This window comes from Gymnoscopelus braueri (genome assembly GCF_963280865.1).
Source record: "Gymnoscopelus braueri genome assembly, chromosome: 8".
Taxonomy (NCBI): domain Eukaryota; kingdom Metazoa; phylum Chordata; class Actinopteri; order Myctophiformes; family Myctophidae; genus Gymnoscopelus; species Gymnoscopelus braueri.
The window spans coordinates 49090491-49109280 of NC_137609.1; the positions used below are offsets into that span (position 1 = coordinate 49090491).

At 43.0% G+C, this 18790-nt stretch overlaps 3 protein-coding genes across 3 annotated transcripts; 1 reads left to right on the top strand and 2 right to left on the bottom strand.

Moving 5' to 3' along the window:
* Nucleotides 1–328: 328 nt before the first annotated feature.
* Nucleotides 329–643, bottom strand: LOC308090897 (ubiquitin-like; the record flags this gene model as incomplete). The annotated part of the gene is made up of 1 exon (XM_080436170.1): nucleotides 329–643. The coding sequence occupies one exon, from the start codon at nucleotides 641–643 to the stop codon at nucleotides 329–331; it is 315 nt and encodes a 104-aa protein (XP_080292296.1).
* Nucleotides 644–4825: 4182 nt separating this feature from the next.
* Nucleotides 4826–6010, bottom strand: LOC308090898 (polyubiquitin-B-like; the record flags this gene model as incomplete). Its single annotated transcript, XM_080436171.1, has 1 exon — nucleotides 4826–6010. One exon carries the CDS (start codon nucleotides 6008–6010, stop codon nucleotides 4826–4828), a length of 1185 nt encoding a protein of 394 aa, XP_080292297.1.
* Nucleotides 6011–8111: 2101 nt separating this feature from the next.
* On the top strand, nucleotides 8112–9182 carry LOC308091021 (replication factor C subunit 3-like; the record flags this gene model as incomplete). Its single annotated transcript, XM_080436319.1, has 1 exon — nucleotides 8112–9182. One exon carries the CDS (start codon nucleotides 8112–8114, stop codon nucleotides 9180–9182), a length of 1071 nt encoding a protein of 356 aa, XP_080292445.1.
* Between the last annotated feature and the right edge of the window lie 9608 nt (nucleotides 9183–18790).

An 18790-nucleotide genomic window follows, 5' to 3' on the forward strand; every position in this document is an offset into this window, starting at 1 on the left:
TCCAGCCATCTGGATTCTGCCTCGATATCTTCACTGTTTATCTTTCCCATGCATGTAGGAGATCACTAACCAGTCTTCCTCTGTGGGTTCTGTGTTTTCCCATCCACGGTCCTGGCATAGGACCGCGGCTTGGTCACCAGACCACTCACAATTGCTCGCTATTGAATCTGGAGTATTGTTCCATAGCTTCCACCCTCCGTTCAAGCATCGCAATCTTCTTGTCCTTCTCCATGTTCTGTTTTTTTAACTCCTCTCCCATCAGGTCCAACATGGCCTTTTGTTGTTTGGAGATTGCAGCCATTTCATCCGTAAGATAATCAAGTGACTTTTATAAGTCCTCAATCTCAGTCTTTTGCGCCTTTAGTGTTGTCATACTCCCAGGGCTAGACTGTTTTGTGCCAGGGCACTGACCACGACAGCTCAGCAGAGGCAGCACAAGGTGGAGGGTGAATTCTTTCTGGATGTTGTAGTCAGAGAGGGTGCGGCCATCTTCCAGCTGTTTACCAGCGTAGAATAGCCTCTGCTGGTCAGGGGGAATGCCTTCCATGGCCTCGACCTTGGCCTTGACATTTTCAATGGTGTCACTTGGCTCAACGCCCAGGGCGATCGTCTTGCCCCTGAGGTTCTTGAAGAAGATCTGCATGTTTTGAGTAGCTACCGTAGATACTATTTGGGTAGCAAATAGGTAAGAAAGAACGAGGTAAGAAAGCTCAATCGTCTTCCTCAGAGATTATGTCTCGCCGATGAGAACTAGAGACGGGACGGTCTCAACAATTCTCGTGAATCGCAAGTGGAGTCAACTAGTAAAGGCTGGAGAGATTGTTTCAGTTCTGTATTTCTTCAAATTCAAAAAAGAGCTCGTGGTACTCCAAGCTTGTTGATCCCAAGAAGTGTAAGTCTGGGACTGTGCTTGCCCTTTTTATACTGTGCCTTGCAGCCTAGCGGGTTGCCTATGTCATCCCGCTGGTGTCACCATGAGTATAGAGTTCCCACTGCAGTTACGCCCAAATATGGTATGCGTTGTCTAACCTGTGTCAGTATGACATCAGACTCAAATGAATCACTCGGTTTGTCACAGTACAGTGTTGACGTTGTGTTGTGCTGTGATTTGCTAGGAGGCATGTCAATATCTCCAAAATATAGGAATATAAAATTCAGAGCAGGTCTACTTAACTGTATTAGCAATGAGTTTTCATGATCTTTGCTGTTAACTAGCTTTCATTCGTCATTTCCATATTTGGATATATTTATGATGTCAGTCATCTCCATATTTGAGTATATTTGTGCACGGAATATGACGTCTACTAGGGGTTTAACGATACCAGACGGCAAGCCTCCGTTTTTTTTATTTTATTTTTTATTTAAATGAAGCCAATAAAGAAGTGCTGAATTCCCTGCAGTTATCATTATTGGCCTAGCAGCTGTCACTATTTCTCCGCCCTGCTGGCCGCAGAACAATTACCACACCATTTGAAAAAATCACACCCATTGTGAAGTGAGCGGTGCTATTTATGAGTTATTAATTTCATCACGCATCTCGGTAGCCAATCACAGCGAAGTGACGTGCTTACATTTTTTACATTATTATTAATTTCATCATGCGTCTCGCTAGCCAATCACAGCGCGTCTGCGAAGTTTGAAGTTCATTTCATCACGTGTCTCGCTAGCCAATCACAGCACGTCCTGCGGAGCTTAGCCTATGGGCGTGTTTTCCACAGCATGGCGTCACAGCGAAAGACACATTTTCAGGACGGAAAGAAAAACTTTCGCCACGGATGGGTCCTAAACCCACTTATAGGAGCGGTTACACCGCTCAAAAATATAGTTTCTGAAAAAACGTAATCTTTGCAAAAACAAGACCAGGAGACCTGGTTCTGCCAGACCCAGAATAAGTACTTTATAAGATCAGAGCACTACGTCACAGCTAAGCCGGACTTCACATGACGTGTCAGCCTGTGTCTATGCCCATGTATGGACGAAAGGGGGACAGACTTTTATGGCTGAGGCCTGAGGGAAAGGGGGGCATGCCCACGTATGGACGAAACAGGTACAAAGGCTCATGTAAGCCGACCCCTTGGGTCTGGCAACAAAAATTCTTAACTAGACCTTCTGTACATTCTCATAATAAACTTATTATAGGGTGTTCTTTTCAGTTACAAGGGTCTCACTGTCTACAGGTCTTTAGTAAACAGCAAATACCACTTTCATCCAATCAGGAGAGAAAACTCAAACAGGATGAACAAGGGATATTGGAAATGACACAAAAGCATGAGCAGACAAAATGGAATTGGAACACTATAGCATTGAGACTGATACATGTGTGTTCTCTCCCCTGATTGGATGGAACTGGTGACCCACCGGAGAAAAAGTATTTTCTGTTTACTCAAGTGCAGGTGAGACGGGGAGACCCCTGTTACAACTGGATTTAGGAGACTTGCGTTTCTTGAAAAAAACTTGTGTTACCATGTCAGTGGTTCTCAAACTTTTTCATGTCAAGGACCCCAAAATGTATTATGTATTTGGCCACGGACCCCCATCTCACAATATTTTGTTCCAGGGACCCCCAGAAGCAAAGATTTGAGTTACAAATTACAAAATATATATCGTTGCTGTCCGGCAGGAACCAGCTAACTCCATGTTTCCGCTTTTGCATTTTTTTTCCATAAATTAGTGCTATTGAACACACTTTACCTCTGTGTGTTGGTAAAAGAAATGTTGAACCAATGAAAAGTATTAAAAAAGTACTTCTGACAAAACCATCTAACTCCATTGGATCCTCAAATTTTCTGCTAAACCAGCGAAGTCCACCAAAGGGGGGTGGAGTTATCTGGTTTTGCTGACTCAAGGCTCCACCCCCTTTTGACCTCCAACCTCATTGTGAGCTGTGAGGCCCATTCAGCTGTTCTTATCAATGATGAACAAAACCTCCTAACTTTTTTTTTTTTTTTTTCTTCTTCTTTTTTCATTTCCTGACAAATGAACATTTTGGAGTTAGCTGGTTTCTGCCGGACAGCAGAGATATATTCAAAGATTTGCACAAATTTTAACGATTTCTCAAAAATAGCAGATCTACAAGCTCATAGCGTGGCACTCGGTGCCGCGCTATGAGCTTGTATATCTGCAATTTTTTAATAGCCAAAGTGTGAAATAAGGCTTTTTAGCTCAAATCAAAAAATGACACAGATGCTTCTTCAGGTCTTAAAACCTGGCCTAAAATAGTCGACCTACAAGCTCACGACACGTCACAATGTGACGGTTGTGAGCTTGTGGCTGGTGTACACAGAAAAAAAAAGAAAGGAACCAAGTCAGGTCCAGTGTATGATGAAGGACAATTCCACGATAAATTTAAATCTCTGCGATATGAATACTGTGAGGGTTTCTTCTTGTTTTAGTTTTTTCCCGCAATAAACGATAATAACGATTATCGTCCCACAGGCGGCAAGCATCCGATTTCTTTCATGAAGCCCATCAGGAAGTGCCGAATTCCCTGCAGTTCTCATTAATGGCCTAGCAGGTGTCGCTATTTCCCCCCATGCTGGCAGAACAATTACCACTCCTTTGATTACGATTGGAATTTGACCTGACTTTGCACTTGATTTTATTAATTTAGTAATCATTGTCATAAATGCTTTCAGTCGCTAGTTTAAAGTCGTCTTTCAATTACCATATGTTTTTTGTAAATGGTGGTCCCATTGATTTTAAAAAATTGATGAAAAAGTAGATTTCTGTCTCTACTGAGTGAAGGCCCGCCCTCGCTAGCCTTCCAGCATTCGTTTCCATAGCATTCGTTTCCGGTTGCTTTTCGAGACTGGAAGTTCTAAGTTAGTTTGAATTATTCTGTAGAAACCAATGTGTGATGGCACCGTTCCCATAGTCTATAATCTTTTTTTTATGTGCCCACATGATAATATTGAGTTTTCTCAGGGTTGCTTTGTGCCTTGACAAATAGTATTGACATTTATATACATTTTGTACGTATTACGTAGTATTACTTTTAATTTGAAGACATAGTATATCATAATTTTTTCTTACTTTTTTATTAATGAATCTAATGAATGAATTAATGATTGTGTTTGTGAACATCGTCATGACTAAGAGGGAACTATTTTTATTTTATTTTTAGCAAGGGGGGGGCAGAGCTAAATCTCGCAAACTGCTGGACCAATGAGCACGTTTCTTACGCTACACTCCCAATAGGCCAACTTGGTAGGCCTACCTGCAGTTTTTAACATTATGCTTTAAAATATTTCAAATATGGAAGTCAATGGATCAGGGTGCTTTGCCCATGGTTGTCATAGTTATGTCATACATAAACGGCTGGCGTGAGACTGAACACATGAAGCCGCTCTGATCCCAAGTGGACCTCAATATCAACGTGATTCAGTCTTCCCCCTTCTTAACCACTTGAACCCTCTATTCCTAATTAAGCGAATCTGAGCGACAACTGTACATGGCCGGGCCGTTGGTTCCTTCTACACCGCATCTCTTCGCCAGAAATGGCCGATCTACAAGCTCACAACTTGACACGTTGCAACACGTTTGCTGGCAAGATTGAGCTCCTCAACTCCTCCACAAGATGGAGGGTAGATTATTTCTAGACGTTGCAGTCAGAGAGGGTGCTGCCATCTTCCAGTTGTTTACAAGCATAGACCAGCCTCTGGGAATGCCTTGCCTTTACTGGACGTTGGCCTTGACATCTTGACATTCTTACTTGTGTCACTTGGCTCAACCTCCAGGGTGAGGGTCTTGTTATGGTCGCTCTGGTTCCTGACAAAGCTCTGCACGTTTTGAGCAATTCATGTGAACAGCTTAGTATCTCATTCTTTCAGGAAAACCGGGCCCTGAACCATGATCCCTTGCCCCTTGCAAGGGGCAAGGGCCTCCTGTGCAGCGCAAGTTGGAGGGTGGCTTCTTCCTGGATGTTTTGGTCAGAAAGGGTGCGGCCATCTTCCAGCTGTTTACCAGCATGGACCAGCCTCTGCTTGTCAGGGGGAATGCCCTGCTTGTCCTGGATCTTGGCCTTTACATTCTCAGTGGTGTCACTCGGTTCAACCTCCAGAGGTATGGTCTTCCCATTGGGGGTCTTGACGGAGATCCACATGCTTGCACGGTTTGATTCGTCACCGTGAAACGGGATACCAGGCCTGGACTGTTTTGTGCCAGGGCAAGACTGACAGCTCTTCAGTCGCAGCACAAGATGGAGGGTGGCTTCTTTCTGGATGTTTTGGTCACAGAGGGTGCAACCATCTACCAATTGTTTACCACCATATATCAGCCTCTGTTTGTCGGGGGGAATGCCCTGCTTGTCCTGGATCTTGGCCTTAACCTCCTCAGTGGTGTCACCTGGCTCAACCGTGAGACATATGGTCTTACCATCAAGGGTCTTGACGAAGATACACATCTTTGTGCGATTTGAGTCGTTACCGTGGACAGGGATGCCATGCCCGAACTGTGCGGTGCCGGGGCAAGATCGACAGCTCCGCAGACGCAGCAAAAGCTCGAGGGTGGATTCCCTCTGGATGTTGTAGTCAGAGAGGGTGCAGCCATCTTGCATTTGTTTACCAGCATAAATCAGCCTCTGCTCGTCAGGGGGAATACCTTGCTTGTCCTTGATCTTGGCCTTGACATTCTCAGTGGTGTCACTTGGCTCAACCTCCAGAACTATGGTCTTGCAATCAAGGTTTCTGACGAAGATCTGCATTTTTGTGCAATTCTGCACAATGTTGTCGCTACTGTGGACAGGGGTACCAGGCCTGAACTGTGCTGTGCCGGGGCAAGATCGACAGCTCTTCAGACGCAGCACAAGGTGGAGGGTGGATTCTTTCTGGATGTTGTAGTCAGAGAGGGTGCGGCCATCTTCCAGCTGTTTACCAGCGTAGAGTAGCCTCTGCTGATCAGGGGCAATGCCTACTATGTCCTGGACCTTGGCCTTGACATTCTCAGTGGTGTCACTTGGCTCAACCCCCAGGGTGATTGTCTTGCCATTGAGGGTCTTTACGAAGATCTGCATGTTTTGAGTAGCTACCGTAGATACTATTTGGGTAGCAAACCGGTAAGAACTAGGGACGAAATCTCAGTCGTCTTCCACAGAGATGATATCGTTCTGTTTCTTTCTTAGAACGCTCTAACAAGCAACTTTGCACACTGCAATGTATAAAGACTCTCCCTCTCTCTCTTTTATGTTGGCAGTGACGTCACTGTTAGTCTTTTTGGATCCCGCCTTATTTATCATACCTGTATCATAGCAATGCCCACCATCACATCTAGTCTATCACAGCAAGAGCAAGCTCAAAGCCATCACAAGATCGAAGTCGAAGACTTTGAACGTGGCCTGGTTGGCGATGCCAAATGGGCTGGTCTGAGCATTTCAGAAACTGCGAAACAATCATATAGCGCCCACTCCTTGGGGTGTTTTCTTTTGTTTTTGTTAACTGAAACAAAATTTAAAAAAAATATTATTTGAGAAATAAATAAAGTAAAAGTAATAAATAAAAATAAACAAACTGCATTTACAAAACTAACTAAAACAAACTAAAATCATCCTATATTAAAATTGGTTAATGGGAGGATGGGCCGGCGGACGGACCACGTTGTCACGTCCCAATGCGGGTACGTCCTAATATGGAGTGTGTTGTCTCACCTCAATGTGTCATCATGGCATCAGGCGAAAACAAATCAGTCAGCTCCATATACAGTATAGAGCTTGGTGACATAGATTTGAGGGCCGCGAGGTGGCCCGAACTCATCTAAATCTCTGGTAGAGAAAATGTCCTTAGTTTTAGTTTTAAATATTGATATCACAATACAATTAAAACGAAATCTAACTAAGACTAATTTAGACTAAACTAAAAAAGTAAAATGGCTCTTCATAAAATAGAAACTAGCAAACCCTCTTTAATAACTAATCAAAACTAAACAGAGATCCCATACAAGATTTGCGTTGTTAAAATGTAAAAAAAAAAAGAAGATATATATATATTTTTTAAATAGTCGATCTACAAGCTCACAACGTTTGTTTCAAATAGCCAATGTAATAGGGTTAAAGTGGTTAAACAGTTTTTGATGATATATTTTCCCATCTCCTGGGGACGCCCCCCAGACCCCTGTAGCGGCCCTGGCATGTCAAATATCTTCACAGTATTTGATGCAATCTGAGATGCACTGACAGAGATGCACTGACAAAGGCTATGAAAGTCCTCACCGTGGACCCTCCCGGACAGTCTGTCATCCTATCCTGAACTCATCTCCAAACTCCTCTTCCATCTCCACAGACCATTCCTGGACCTCCCTAGTGGTATCTGGTTATCTCTTAACCACTGGGTGGGAACGAGCTTGATCACAAGTTCTGATCTGAAGAGGTTGAGCGATTTGCATCATTAACATTAGCATAAAGTAAGTCAAGAGTGTTATTACCTCTAGTTTTTGCCAGACCCAAGGGGTCGGGCTTACATGAGGCTTTGTACCTGTTTCGTCCATACATGGGCATGGTCACTTTGTCCTCCGGCCCCAGCCAAAACAAATTCTGTCCCCCAAAAAAGTCTGTCCATACATGGGCATAGAAGGGACACACGTCGTGCGAAGCCCGGCCATTCAAATTTCAACCACTAGGGTTACATACTAGGACTTCATTCTGGGTCTGGCAGAACCAGGTCTCCTGGTCTTGTTAAATCATATTTTGTTGGTTCGACAATACATTTTACAATTACATGGTTGTAATGATGACAGGGTGATGTCACTATATTATGATGTCACAATGTAGAATGAACAGTGATGACGGCAACATCTGTAATTCTTGACTATTTCTGATGGAAGGCGAGCCCACCCGGACAGACCTTGTATTCAGTAGAAAAACTGTACTTTTTACTGTACTCATTTTCCTCAATCAGTTGATAGCGCAGCAAGAATCTATGCTAGAATGCTAGAGTTTGTCTGGCATAAATGTCAGAGCTTAAATCCACATGTAAATATGAAATAAATGCATACAAGCAAAACCTCCGGAACCAATAGCCACAAGAAATAGCAACACTACACGACAGGAAGGAAGGAAACAGCAGCGCTCTGTCAACTTAACAGGGGTTATTCATATCAATAAAGCATAAAGTCCCATCGCAATGAGTTTGTGGGTTGATAAATACAGACCAACCTCTCTGGGGGAACTAGATTATCACAAAGAACAAGCAGTTCAGCTCAATAATCTGGTCCAATGTGGAGATTTCCCACACCTGCTGATCCACGGTCCACCCGGGGCCGGCAAGAAGACACGCATCATGTGTCTGCTGAGGGAGCTGTACGGAGCCGGGGTGGAGAAGCTCCGCATCGAACACCAGACCATCGTGGCTCCATCAAAGAAAAAAATTGAGATCAATACTATAGCCAGCAACTACCACCTAGAGGTCAACGCCAGTGACGCGGGGAACCAGGACCGTGTGGTGATTCAGGAGCTCATTAAGACGGTGGCTCAGTCCCAACAGATCCAGTCTAGCACACAGAGGGAGTTCAAAGTGGTGTTACTGTCGGAGGTGGACCGCCTGACCAAAGACGCCCAGCACGCCCTGCGTCGCACCATGGAGAAATACACGTCCACCTGCCGCCTCATCCTCTGCTGCAACTCCACCTCCAAGGTCATCGGCCCCATCAGGAGCCGCTGTCTGAGCGTCCGGGTTCCCCTGCCCAGCGCCGAGGAGGTGTGCAGTGTTCTGACCACCGTCTGTGAGAAGGAGGGTCTCCTCCTGCCTCCCGAACTGGCCAAGCGGATCTGTGACAAGTCTGGCCGGAACCTCCGCAAAGCCCTGCTCACGTGCGAAGCCTGCAGGATGCAGCAGTGCCCGCTCTCGGCTGACCAGGAGGTTCCGGAGGCGGACTGGGAGGTGTACCTCAGGGAAACGGCCAACGCCATCGTCGGCCAGCAGAGCCCTCAGAGGTTACTCGAGGTCCGGGGAAGGCTCTACGAGCTCCTGACTCACTGCATCCCTCCCGATGTCATCATGAAGGGTCTGCTCGCGGAGCTGTTGAGTAACTGCGGCGGTCGGCTGAAGACGGAGGTGGCGCACATGGCGGCCTACTACGAACACAGGCTGCAGCTCGGCAACAAAGCCATCTACCACCTGGAGGCCTTCGTCGCCAAGTTCATGGCCATCTACAAGAGGTTCATGGATGACGTCATGGACGCCATGATGTTCTGAGTTCACAGGGGACTTGGAACAGACACACCGTTTCCCTGGTTGAACGCAGTGCTGGGCAATAACACTTAAGGGAGCACTTTGCCCATTTTCAAAGCTATGGCTGCGCCTGGGAAGCCAAAGGTCCAAGGGTTGGATTCCAGGCCTCAGCAATGTGTCGAGGTGTCACCGAGCAAGGCACTTAACCCCTAACTGCTCCCTGGGCGCTACAACCAACGGCTGCTCACTGCTCCTAGGATGGGTAAAATGCCATGACAAATTCACGTTTGTGCGAATATACAGTGACAAAAAACACCCTAATGTATAATTATCATTAGTATTTTTATTATTATTATATTAACTTGCTAACTTACTTGTAGTTGGCCAATTGTGGCGGGGAGGCGGGCGCACCCACCCTAAGATACATTGGGCGTAGCCAGTGGTGGAAAGTAACTAAGTACATTTACTTAAGTACTGTACTTAAGTACAACTTTGAGGTATTTGTACTTTACTTGAGTATTTCCAATTTCCAATACTTTTACTTCTACTCCACTACATTTCAGAGGCAAATATTGTACTTTTACTCCACTACAATTACTTGAAAACTTTAGTTACTAGTTACTTTTCAGATTATGATATTACGAAACATACATTAACCACTTTAGCCTTATTTTATACATAGGCTATTTGAAAATAGCAGATCTACAAGCTCACAACGCGTCGCAAAGCGACGCGTTGTGAGCTTGTAGATCGGCTATTTTCAAACATTTTTGAACTTTTACTTTTGGTACTTTAAGTACATTTTGATGCCAATACTTCTGTACTTTTACTCAAGTAAATTTAGAATTCCGGACTTTTACTTGTAACAGAGTACTTCTACAGTGCAGTATTGATACTTTTACTTAAGTAAAACATTTGAGTACTTTTTCCACCACTGGGCGTAGCCGAGTTGGCAAACCAGCGACCTCCTGATTACCAGACAGCCTTTCTTCAACCCGCTCTATGGCCGCCCCTGAACGCGTGTGAACGCGCATAGTGACACGTGAGCGTGCTAAACTCCCACAGTGTGTCCACACACTGTGAAAGCGGGGGGAAGCTGTCAACTGAATTAATTGTCCCAAGCACACTGTTTGAGCTCTGCTCCAATACACCCTACCAACACACAAATGTGCGCACGCACGCACGCACGCACGCGCACACACACACACGGTCAAGGACTTACACATTCAAGGACACACACATACACAGATTACTCCCATGTCATTCTCCTTGCAGGGCCTGTGAGTCATGATAACGATCAAGTGGTGTTAGGGCCGATTTAGCCCATTAAAACCACACACTGAAACTAGCCGATCTACAAGCAGTCTTTGGTATGCGACACCAAATACACAGTGGTGGAAAAATGTTTGGTTTTGTTTTCTGAGGCCTACAGTATCCTACAAATCGTCGCCTTGCTAAACTAATGGCCTATGTCATTTTTTCCAGGAAAAATAAAAAACTGATCCAAAAGAAAACTATATGATATTTCTTAATCATTTCACCCAAAATGTTTATAACAAATTACGACTATTTAAATAGAAATAACACTGTCTGTCAGTTATGTAACATACGTTTAAATAGTAACACGTTTAAATAGGATTACATCTGACTTAGGCCATGTTTTTTTTTTAAATGGCCTAAATCAGTAAATAATTTGGCCTAAGTCACAAAACCATGTGACTTGCGATTTTACCAGAGGTGGCCAGTGTCATGAGGAGCTGACTTAGGCAAAAATATCATTTTCCTCAAAAACTTACTTATGCCATTAGTTTAGCAAGGTGACGAAATGCCATCTAAATCAGTAGTTCTCACACTTTCAAGCTTTTTTTTTTATATTCAAAAATAGCAGATGTAAAAGCTCGCAGCGTGGCACAAAGTGACGTGCTGTGAAATGGTACATCTGCTATTTTTTTAATAGCCAAAGCAACAATCTAAAATCACAGATGCTTTCCCGGTTTTAATGGGTTAAGTAATATAGCAATACCCAGTGGTGGAAAAAGTACTCAAATGTTTTACTTAAGTAAAAGTATCAATACTGCACTGTAGAAGTACTCTGTTACAAGTAAAAGTCCGGAATTCTAAATTTACTTGAGTAAAAGTACAGAAGTATTGGCATCAAAATGTACTTAAAGTACCAAAAGTAAAAGTTCAAAAATGTTTGAAAATAGCCGATCTACAAGCTCACAACGCGTCGCTTTGCGACGCGTTGTGAGCTTGTAGATCTGCTATTTTCAAATAGCCTATGTATAAAATAAGGCTAAAGTGGTTAATGTATGTTTCGTAATATCATAATCTGAAAAGTAACTAGTAACTAAAGTTTTCAAGTAATTGTAGTGGAGTAAAAGTACAATATTTGCCTCTGAAATGTAGTGGAGTAGAAGTAAAAGTATTGGAAATTGGAAATACTCAAGTAAAGTACAAATACCTCAAAGTTGTACTTAAGTACAGTACTTAAGTAAATGTACTTAGTTACTTTCCACTAATGTAGAAATAATATGTTACAAGTAAAGGTCCTGTATTCATAAAAAATAAATCCTTGAGTAAAAGTACAAAATTATTGGTATCACACACGTGAAAGTATCACAAGTAAAACCTACTAAATTATGCAGATTGGCCCATTTTCTAAATGTCTGTAAATCCTTTTTTTTAAATGCCGATCGGCAAGCTAACGATGCGTTGTGAACTTGTAGATCTGCTATTTTCGAAGAGACAAACTATAGAAGAGGGCCTAACTGGTTAATGTATGTTTTAATAATGATCTAAATCTACAAAGTAACCTCTAATCAATAATTGTATTGCAGTGAAAAGTACAAAATGTGCCTCTGAGATGTAGTGGGAGTACAGTAGATGCAAAAAGCATTGAAAAATGTAAATACAAAAAGGTTAAGTTAAGGTTAGACTTAGGTACGCTAGCCTACTTGAGTAGAGGTACTTCCACCACTGGTTGAGAGCTTGTACTTATCCAAAAATAACATAATAATAATACTTAAAATGTACTCAAGTACATTACTCAAGTAAATCTACTGTGTTACTGTTTCACCGCTGAGCACAAGGCAGGCTGTATTAGTCCACGGAGACAGAAACTATAATTGGGCTGTAAAACCGCGTGGGGAAACACACTTCAATTGCACACGGGGGACATACTTTAATTGCACGCGGACACACACACACTTTAATTGATTTCTTGCAACCCGACGTTCTGGCAGAGACCCCCAGACCACCACGCAAACACCACAGCCACCATTCATCACACACACACACACACACACACGCACACGCACGCACACACACACACACACACACACACACACACACACACACACACACACACACACACACACACACACACACACACGCATTCTCAAGTTAATTTTTCTTTTTTACTTTACTTGAATATTTCCAATTTTCTATACTTCTTTTACTCCACTACATCTCAGACAGAGGCAAATATTGATAGGATATCTAAAAGCCTGTGTCTTTTATATTATAGGCAGCCGTATGGAACATTACCTTTACACTGCCATCATGATGTAACTCCAAAGGTGTACAAGAAATAAAAAATAATTTCTCCATTGACTAGAAATTGATAATTTAAAATATGCTCCTCATTGACTTATATTCAGTGAGGCTCTTTGAAACCCGTAACTAATAATTTAGATTTATAATATTTAAAAAAATCTTTAATATATTATCAAACATCTAACAACAATATGAACTATAGTGTTAACAGAGTGACAATGACATATCACATGAGTCATTGTGAAACAATTATGATTCATGGTCACACACTATTTCAGTAATATAATTACATTGATTATATCTTATTGTATTGATTTCATTTTATTTGAATGCAGGGTCATTAAAATGAGTCCATATACAAACACATGTTTTGAATTAACTGTGGAAAAACTTGAAGAACAAGGCACTGGATTAAGTAAGCTTGGCTGTTAGCCTGCTCCTGACCAGGCTAACTTCACAGCTAAATTGCCATGGTAACTAAGGTAGGCTTGCTTCAATTCTCTTTTGTGGAATCGGATAAGGCTAAACTTAGCCAGGGTGAACTGGCTAAACTAATCTTTAAGATAATTCAGCTTTCATGGAACCGATTCAGCCCTAATCCTGGCTAAATTAAGCCAGGATAGGGGTTAAAGCCAGGCTTTAGCTATAATTCACCTTTCGAGGAATAGGGCCCTGGGGCCTGTTCCTCGAAAGGTGAATTAAATAAGCCTGGCCTTAAGCCAAATCCAGGCTTGACAAAGTCGGGTCCGAAAAGCCTCGTTTATTCCGTTCCTCGAACGCCAAGCCAGGCTGAAAAGGAGCGACTTTGTCGAGCTAGGCTATGTCAAGCCAGGCTGTGTCCAGCCAGGATAATGAAGCCAGGCTGAATGGGCGGCGATTCGCTGGCGACGTATTTCTATAAAAGACCATGAACTCGAGCGCAGATTCCTTGAACTTGACCAATCATGGCAGCGGGGAATAAAACTCGAGCAGCGTTTTTCTCTGTGGCCGAACAGCAGCAGCTCATGCAAGCATATGAGGAAGTGAAACATGTTATCAACAGAAAAGGAAACACGGCCGTTATTAATAAATCCAGGGAGAAAGCGTGGCAAAGTATTGCAAGCGCACACAGAGTGTGTGTGTGTGTGTGTGTGTGTGTGTGTGTGTGTGTGTGTGTGCGTGTGTGCGACGGACGGGCAACAGGACGGACGGGACGGGACGGGGCGGGGGGACGGGCGGTGTACTGCGACGGGGGTCGCAACGGGACGCACGTACGGGACGGGACGGGACGGGGGACGGGACGGGGGGGTTGACCACGACGGGATGAGCGGGGGACGGGACGAGACACACAATAACCCCACATTTGCAAGACCACTTTGGTAGAGGTTTGGGTTGTGTAGTTACCTTGCCATCATGATGTAACTCCAAAGGTGGACAAGAAAGAAGAAAAAAAATCTCCATTGACTAGAAATTGATAATTTAAAATATGCTCCTCATTGACTTACAAAGAGGCTCCTTTAAACCCGTAACTAATCATTTATTGCGAACGCAGCGCTGTCACAGGTTGACACGCTGACACACCTGTCAAGGTTGCGTTTACGCCCGCCCCTTCCCCCGGAAGCCACGCCCCAGAGAAGGCTCCTAAAAACTCCCCATTGAAACCCCATGTTAAATGAAAAGTGCCCGAATCGCTCCGAAACTTTTTCTACCCCCCCTAAGTGGGGGTCTACGAACAAATACTTCGGGCTCGGATTTTGGCTCCGCCCCCCGGAAGTGGGTGAAACAGGCACTTCAAACACTTTGTTGAATTGTTCAAAAACATTCAAAGTTTTCTTTTAGTGAATTTGTATTTTTCTAAGATGCTCCTTTTAACGCAGATTTTTTTTGTATTTTTTTTGTATTTTTTCATTGGCTACTTTTTTTGTAATCTTTTTTTTTCATATTTATTTAAAAAATGTTGCGTTCGCTTCCCGCGTTCGCGCGTCTTACTTGTATATATATTTAAATATATGTATATATATATATATATATATATATATATATATATATACATATATATATATACATATATATATATATATATATATGTGTGTTAGACATTTTTTGTGTTAGACATTTTTTATAATATTTTAGAAAATTGGATATATATTATCAAACATCTAACAACAATATGAACTATAGTGTTAACAGAGTGACAATGACATATCACATGAGTCATTGTGAAACAATTATAATTCATGGTCACACACTATTTCAGTAATATAATTACATTGATTATATCTTATTGTATTGATTTCATTTTATTTGAATGCAGGGTCATTAAAATGAGTCCATATACAAACACATGTTTTGAATTAACTGTGGAAAAACTTGAAGAACAAGGCACTGGATTAAGTAAGCTTGGCTGTTAGCCTGCTCCTGACCAGGCTAACTTCACAGCTAAATTGCCACGGTAACTAAGAGCCGTTTCACACTCGGGTCCCGGGTGCGCACTCCAGACCGCTTGGCAGGTGTTGCGCTAGTGTGAATGTTGCGTATTGTCCCCCGAAACGGATCACCGTTCCGTTCTCGAAACCACCTCCGGAGGCAGTTTCGTATCCGGATCATGCGTTTTCGGGTACGGTACGCTGCAATGTGAAAGCAAGCGTACCTTTAGACGGAAGTGGCCCGCTATTTGGAATAGGTGACGGTATATAAACTCGACAAAAACAGCCAACAAAAACACATCGCAGATCAATCCACAGGGGTTCAACCATGGCCGTAACAAATCCACACCAAGCAGTATACAGCAGAGCAGTGCGCTCTGTAGGTTGGAATCCAACCTACATACATGCGGCATCCAACCGTTGGATGCCGTACAGAGTCTGTCAGCGCAGCACCGGTTTGAAAAAAAGAAAAAAGACGCACCTCCATAGGCTAAATCAATGCATTTTGTGATCGCATCGCACAACTAATAGCCTACTAAAACTAACGGGGAATACCAGAAAATAATAATATTTTGACATACGGGAGAAACGGTTGGTGCGGATATTTAAATTGGATAAAATAATTATTGCGGTTGGATAACGGGTGGATAATTAATTTGTACATGCGGATTCAGATGACCATGAGAGGCCATCCGCGCATCTCTACTACATATCTTTGCTGTTAGGAAGAAACCCTGTATCCCATATTGCAACTTTTAATGCTTTTTCATCATAAATGAGTGCCCTATTGTCATACAGTGTCACACAAAAGTAGCAAAAATAGCCAAGCTACAAGCTGAAAATGCGGTGCAATGCGACACATTGAGCTTGTTGATCTGCTATTTTTGATATTACAATATAGAGCAGATAACCACACTGATCTTGCATTGGAAAATATAATTTTTATTTTAAATATGAACAAAGGCAGGAGATGCACGTCCCCACAGTTCTTTTTTACACACAGTGCTGGACCCACAAATCATAAATAAATAAAAATAAAAAGGTGAGTCTGCACACAAACTGCTATACAGTCTTTTTAAATTCTAACCAAAGCTCTAAAGTTAACGTTTCTCCCATGTAGGGCTAATAAATTAATACATACAATAAGGAGACTCTTTTTAAATAACCAAAAGTGAACTTTCTCTTATTATTATTATTACTGTCCAGTCCAGTCCAGAGGATGAGATCTGCACGTAATGCGCGGATGCGCAGATTAAACAACAGACAGGCAGCGTTGAGGAATGCGTTTGTGTCAACTGTACTTGTACTTTTCTTCATAGAGAAAAAGGAGAGCACAGGGCGCATATATATATATCTATCTATCTATCTATCTATCTATCTATCTATATATATATATATATTAGCAGTATATATAGCATATATATTAGCAGTGAAGGTTAGCAAACTGGACATTTAGACTGAATGTTTCCTGTATCCTCATCTTGCGCTAATGCACACAAGTGTTTCACCAGGTTTTATTTGTGTTGTTTCTCATAAGCGTACATCCGTTGTCCGTCAACAACACAGGAGTAAGTCTGTGCATTGACTTCTGTGCGCTCACTGCGTTGAGCGCTCAGTGCGTTCTCCCCGCTTCGGGGCGAGGCTCCCCAAAGACCGTGCACTTACATAGATCGCATAGCTCTCCAGCCGCAACCCTATATTTCTGCGCGACCAGCACAAACATTGTCGCATAGTTGATGACGTCTGTGTCCACAGGGGAAACACTATGTGCATGCCGCCACCTGTAGGATCGGGGGTATATATGCATGTGTTCTCTGGTGTGATTGGATCTTGGCCAATGTGAATGCAGGCCAGCATTCGATCTGGGAAACGTTTAGAATGAAAACGGATCCAGTGTGAAGCCGCCCTAAGGTAGGCTTGCTTCAATTCTCTTTTGTGGAATCGGATAAGGCTAAACTTAGCCAGGGTGAACTGGCTAAACTAATCTTTAAGATAATTCAGCTTTTGTGGAACCGATTCAGCTCTAATCCTGGCTAAATTAAGCCAGGATAGGTGGTAAAGCCAGGCTTTAGCTCTAATTCACCTTTTGAGGAACAGGCCCCTGGTTGTCATGATTAATAATCTTGTGTAGTGTTCCAGAATGATTGGAGGGCGGAGTGTGTTGTTACGACCAGACGTATTTTAGTCGTACATTTTTTTATTTAGATACACTTGCGTTTATTTTGGCATATTGTATTATTTTGTAGTATTCTGTATTTCCTTTGTTCTGAGAGGTAGAGACTGAAGCCTGTGCCAAATCATGAGACTGTTGATCACTGGAGATTGCCAGCTGCTGTAGGAAATTGGTTCCTTCGACTGATTGGCTGGCACTGATGAGCCATGTGACACAAGCAGTGGATTGGCTGGAGGCCACAACTAATCCACTATAAAGCTCACTCTCAAACTGTTCTGATCAGAGGATAGTTAGCTTCGGCAGCGGATACATGGTTCCTCCGTCCTCTCAGGAGACACAGTGCAAGCCTACAGTCTGCTGACCAAATAATGGATTACCAGGAGGTGCAAGCACAGTGGCGTAGCGCAAAATCGCGGTGCCCGATCGACGCAAGGAGGGGGGCGGAAGCGGCAATGGAGATGGTGGCAATTGTCGCTGCCAGGCGGAAACCTTGTATGTCCAAAACCGCTACTTTTCTGCCCCACAGTAGCAACATGGCGCTCTCTAAGGAGAAGAATGTCGTCCAGCTTGTCACACAGGGGAACATTTCAGGACAGTTTTCTGAACAGAGTTTCTATAAAATCTCCTCTTGTGCGCAACCCGTTGACAGACACGTACGTGCATCTGTGAGTTATATACAATTGTAACCAATGAAAATTATTAACAAGAGCTTGAGACTGCATTGAATCCATTGCAAGAAATAGGGGGACCTGCGTTTCAAACGGTTTTGGAGTTGCAAGATTTGTGACCTGTTTGTCACACAATAATTGCTTTTTATTTTATATTAGTTTGTTATTATGTTGGTCTGATGCCTGTTTATTTTTTAGTGTCTTTTTAGTTTGTTTGCCAGTTTTTTGGTGTATAAGTACAATGATGGATACTTTGCACTTTCTTGTTTAGTTAATAGACTTCATCTAAATAAATGTTTACAGTGTTTGATGACTCTGAACACTGAGTGGAAGGTCCCACAAACTAGATTCTACTCCATTCTGGTCCAGACTGGACTATTAGTGCATCACAGTTTGAGGGATGGGGTCGGGGCATTCCACGCCTGGGTAGCAGTGCTGTAGAAGGAGAATTTACCGATGTTTGTTTTATGGGTGGGCGGTACCAGATCGTTGTTTATGCTCCCAGTAATATTGTGGCTGTGGGTGTCGCTAACTTATTATTTAGTCAGATATGAGGGCATTGAGGGTAAAGTCGCATTGACTATTTTGAAAGCCAATCCCAATTTGTGTTTATTAACCCTATTTTCCACCCTAGGCTAGCAAAATGTGTGGGGAAAAAGGTGGGTCATGGGCCCCAGGCTGAGAAGCGGTCGAATCAGTTTGTTTTGGGAGTTTTTAAGCTTAGTCTTTCGTGACATTGAGATGTTGGATTACCAGGAGGTGCAAGCACAGTGGCGTAGCGCAAAATCACCGACGCAAGGAGGGGGGGCGGAAGGGGCAATGGAGATG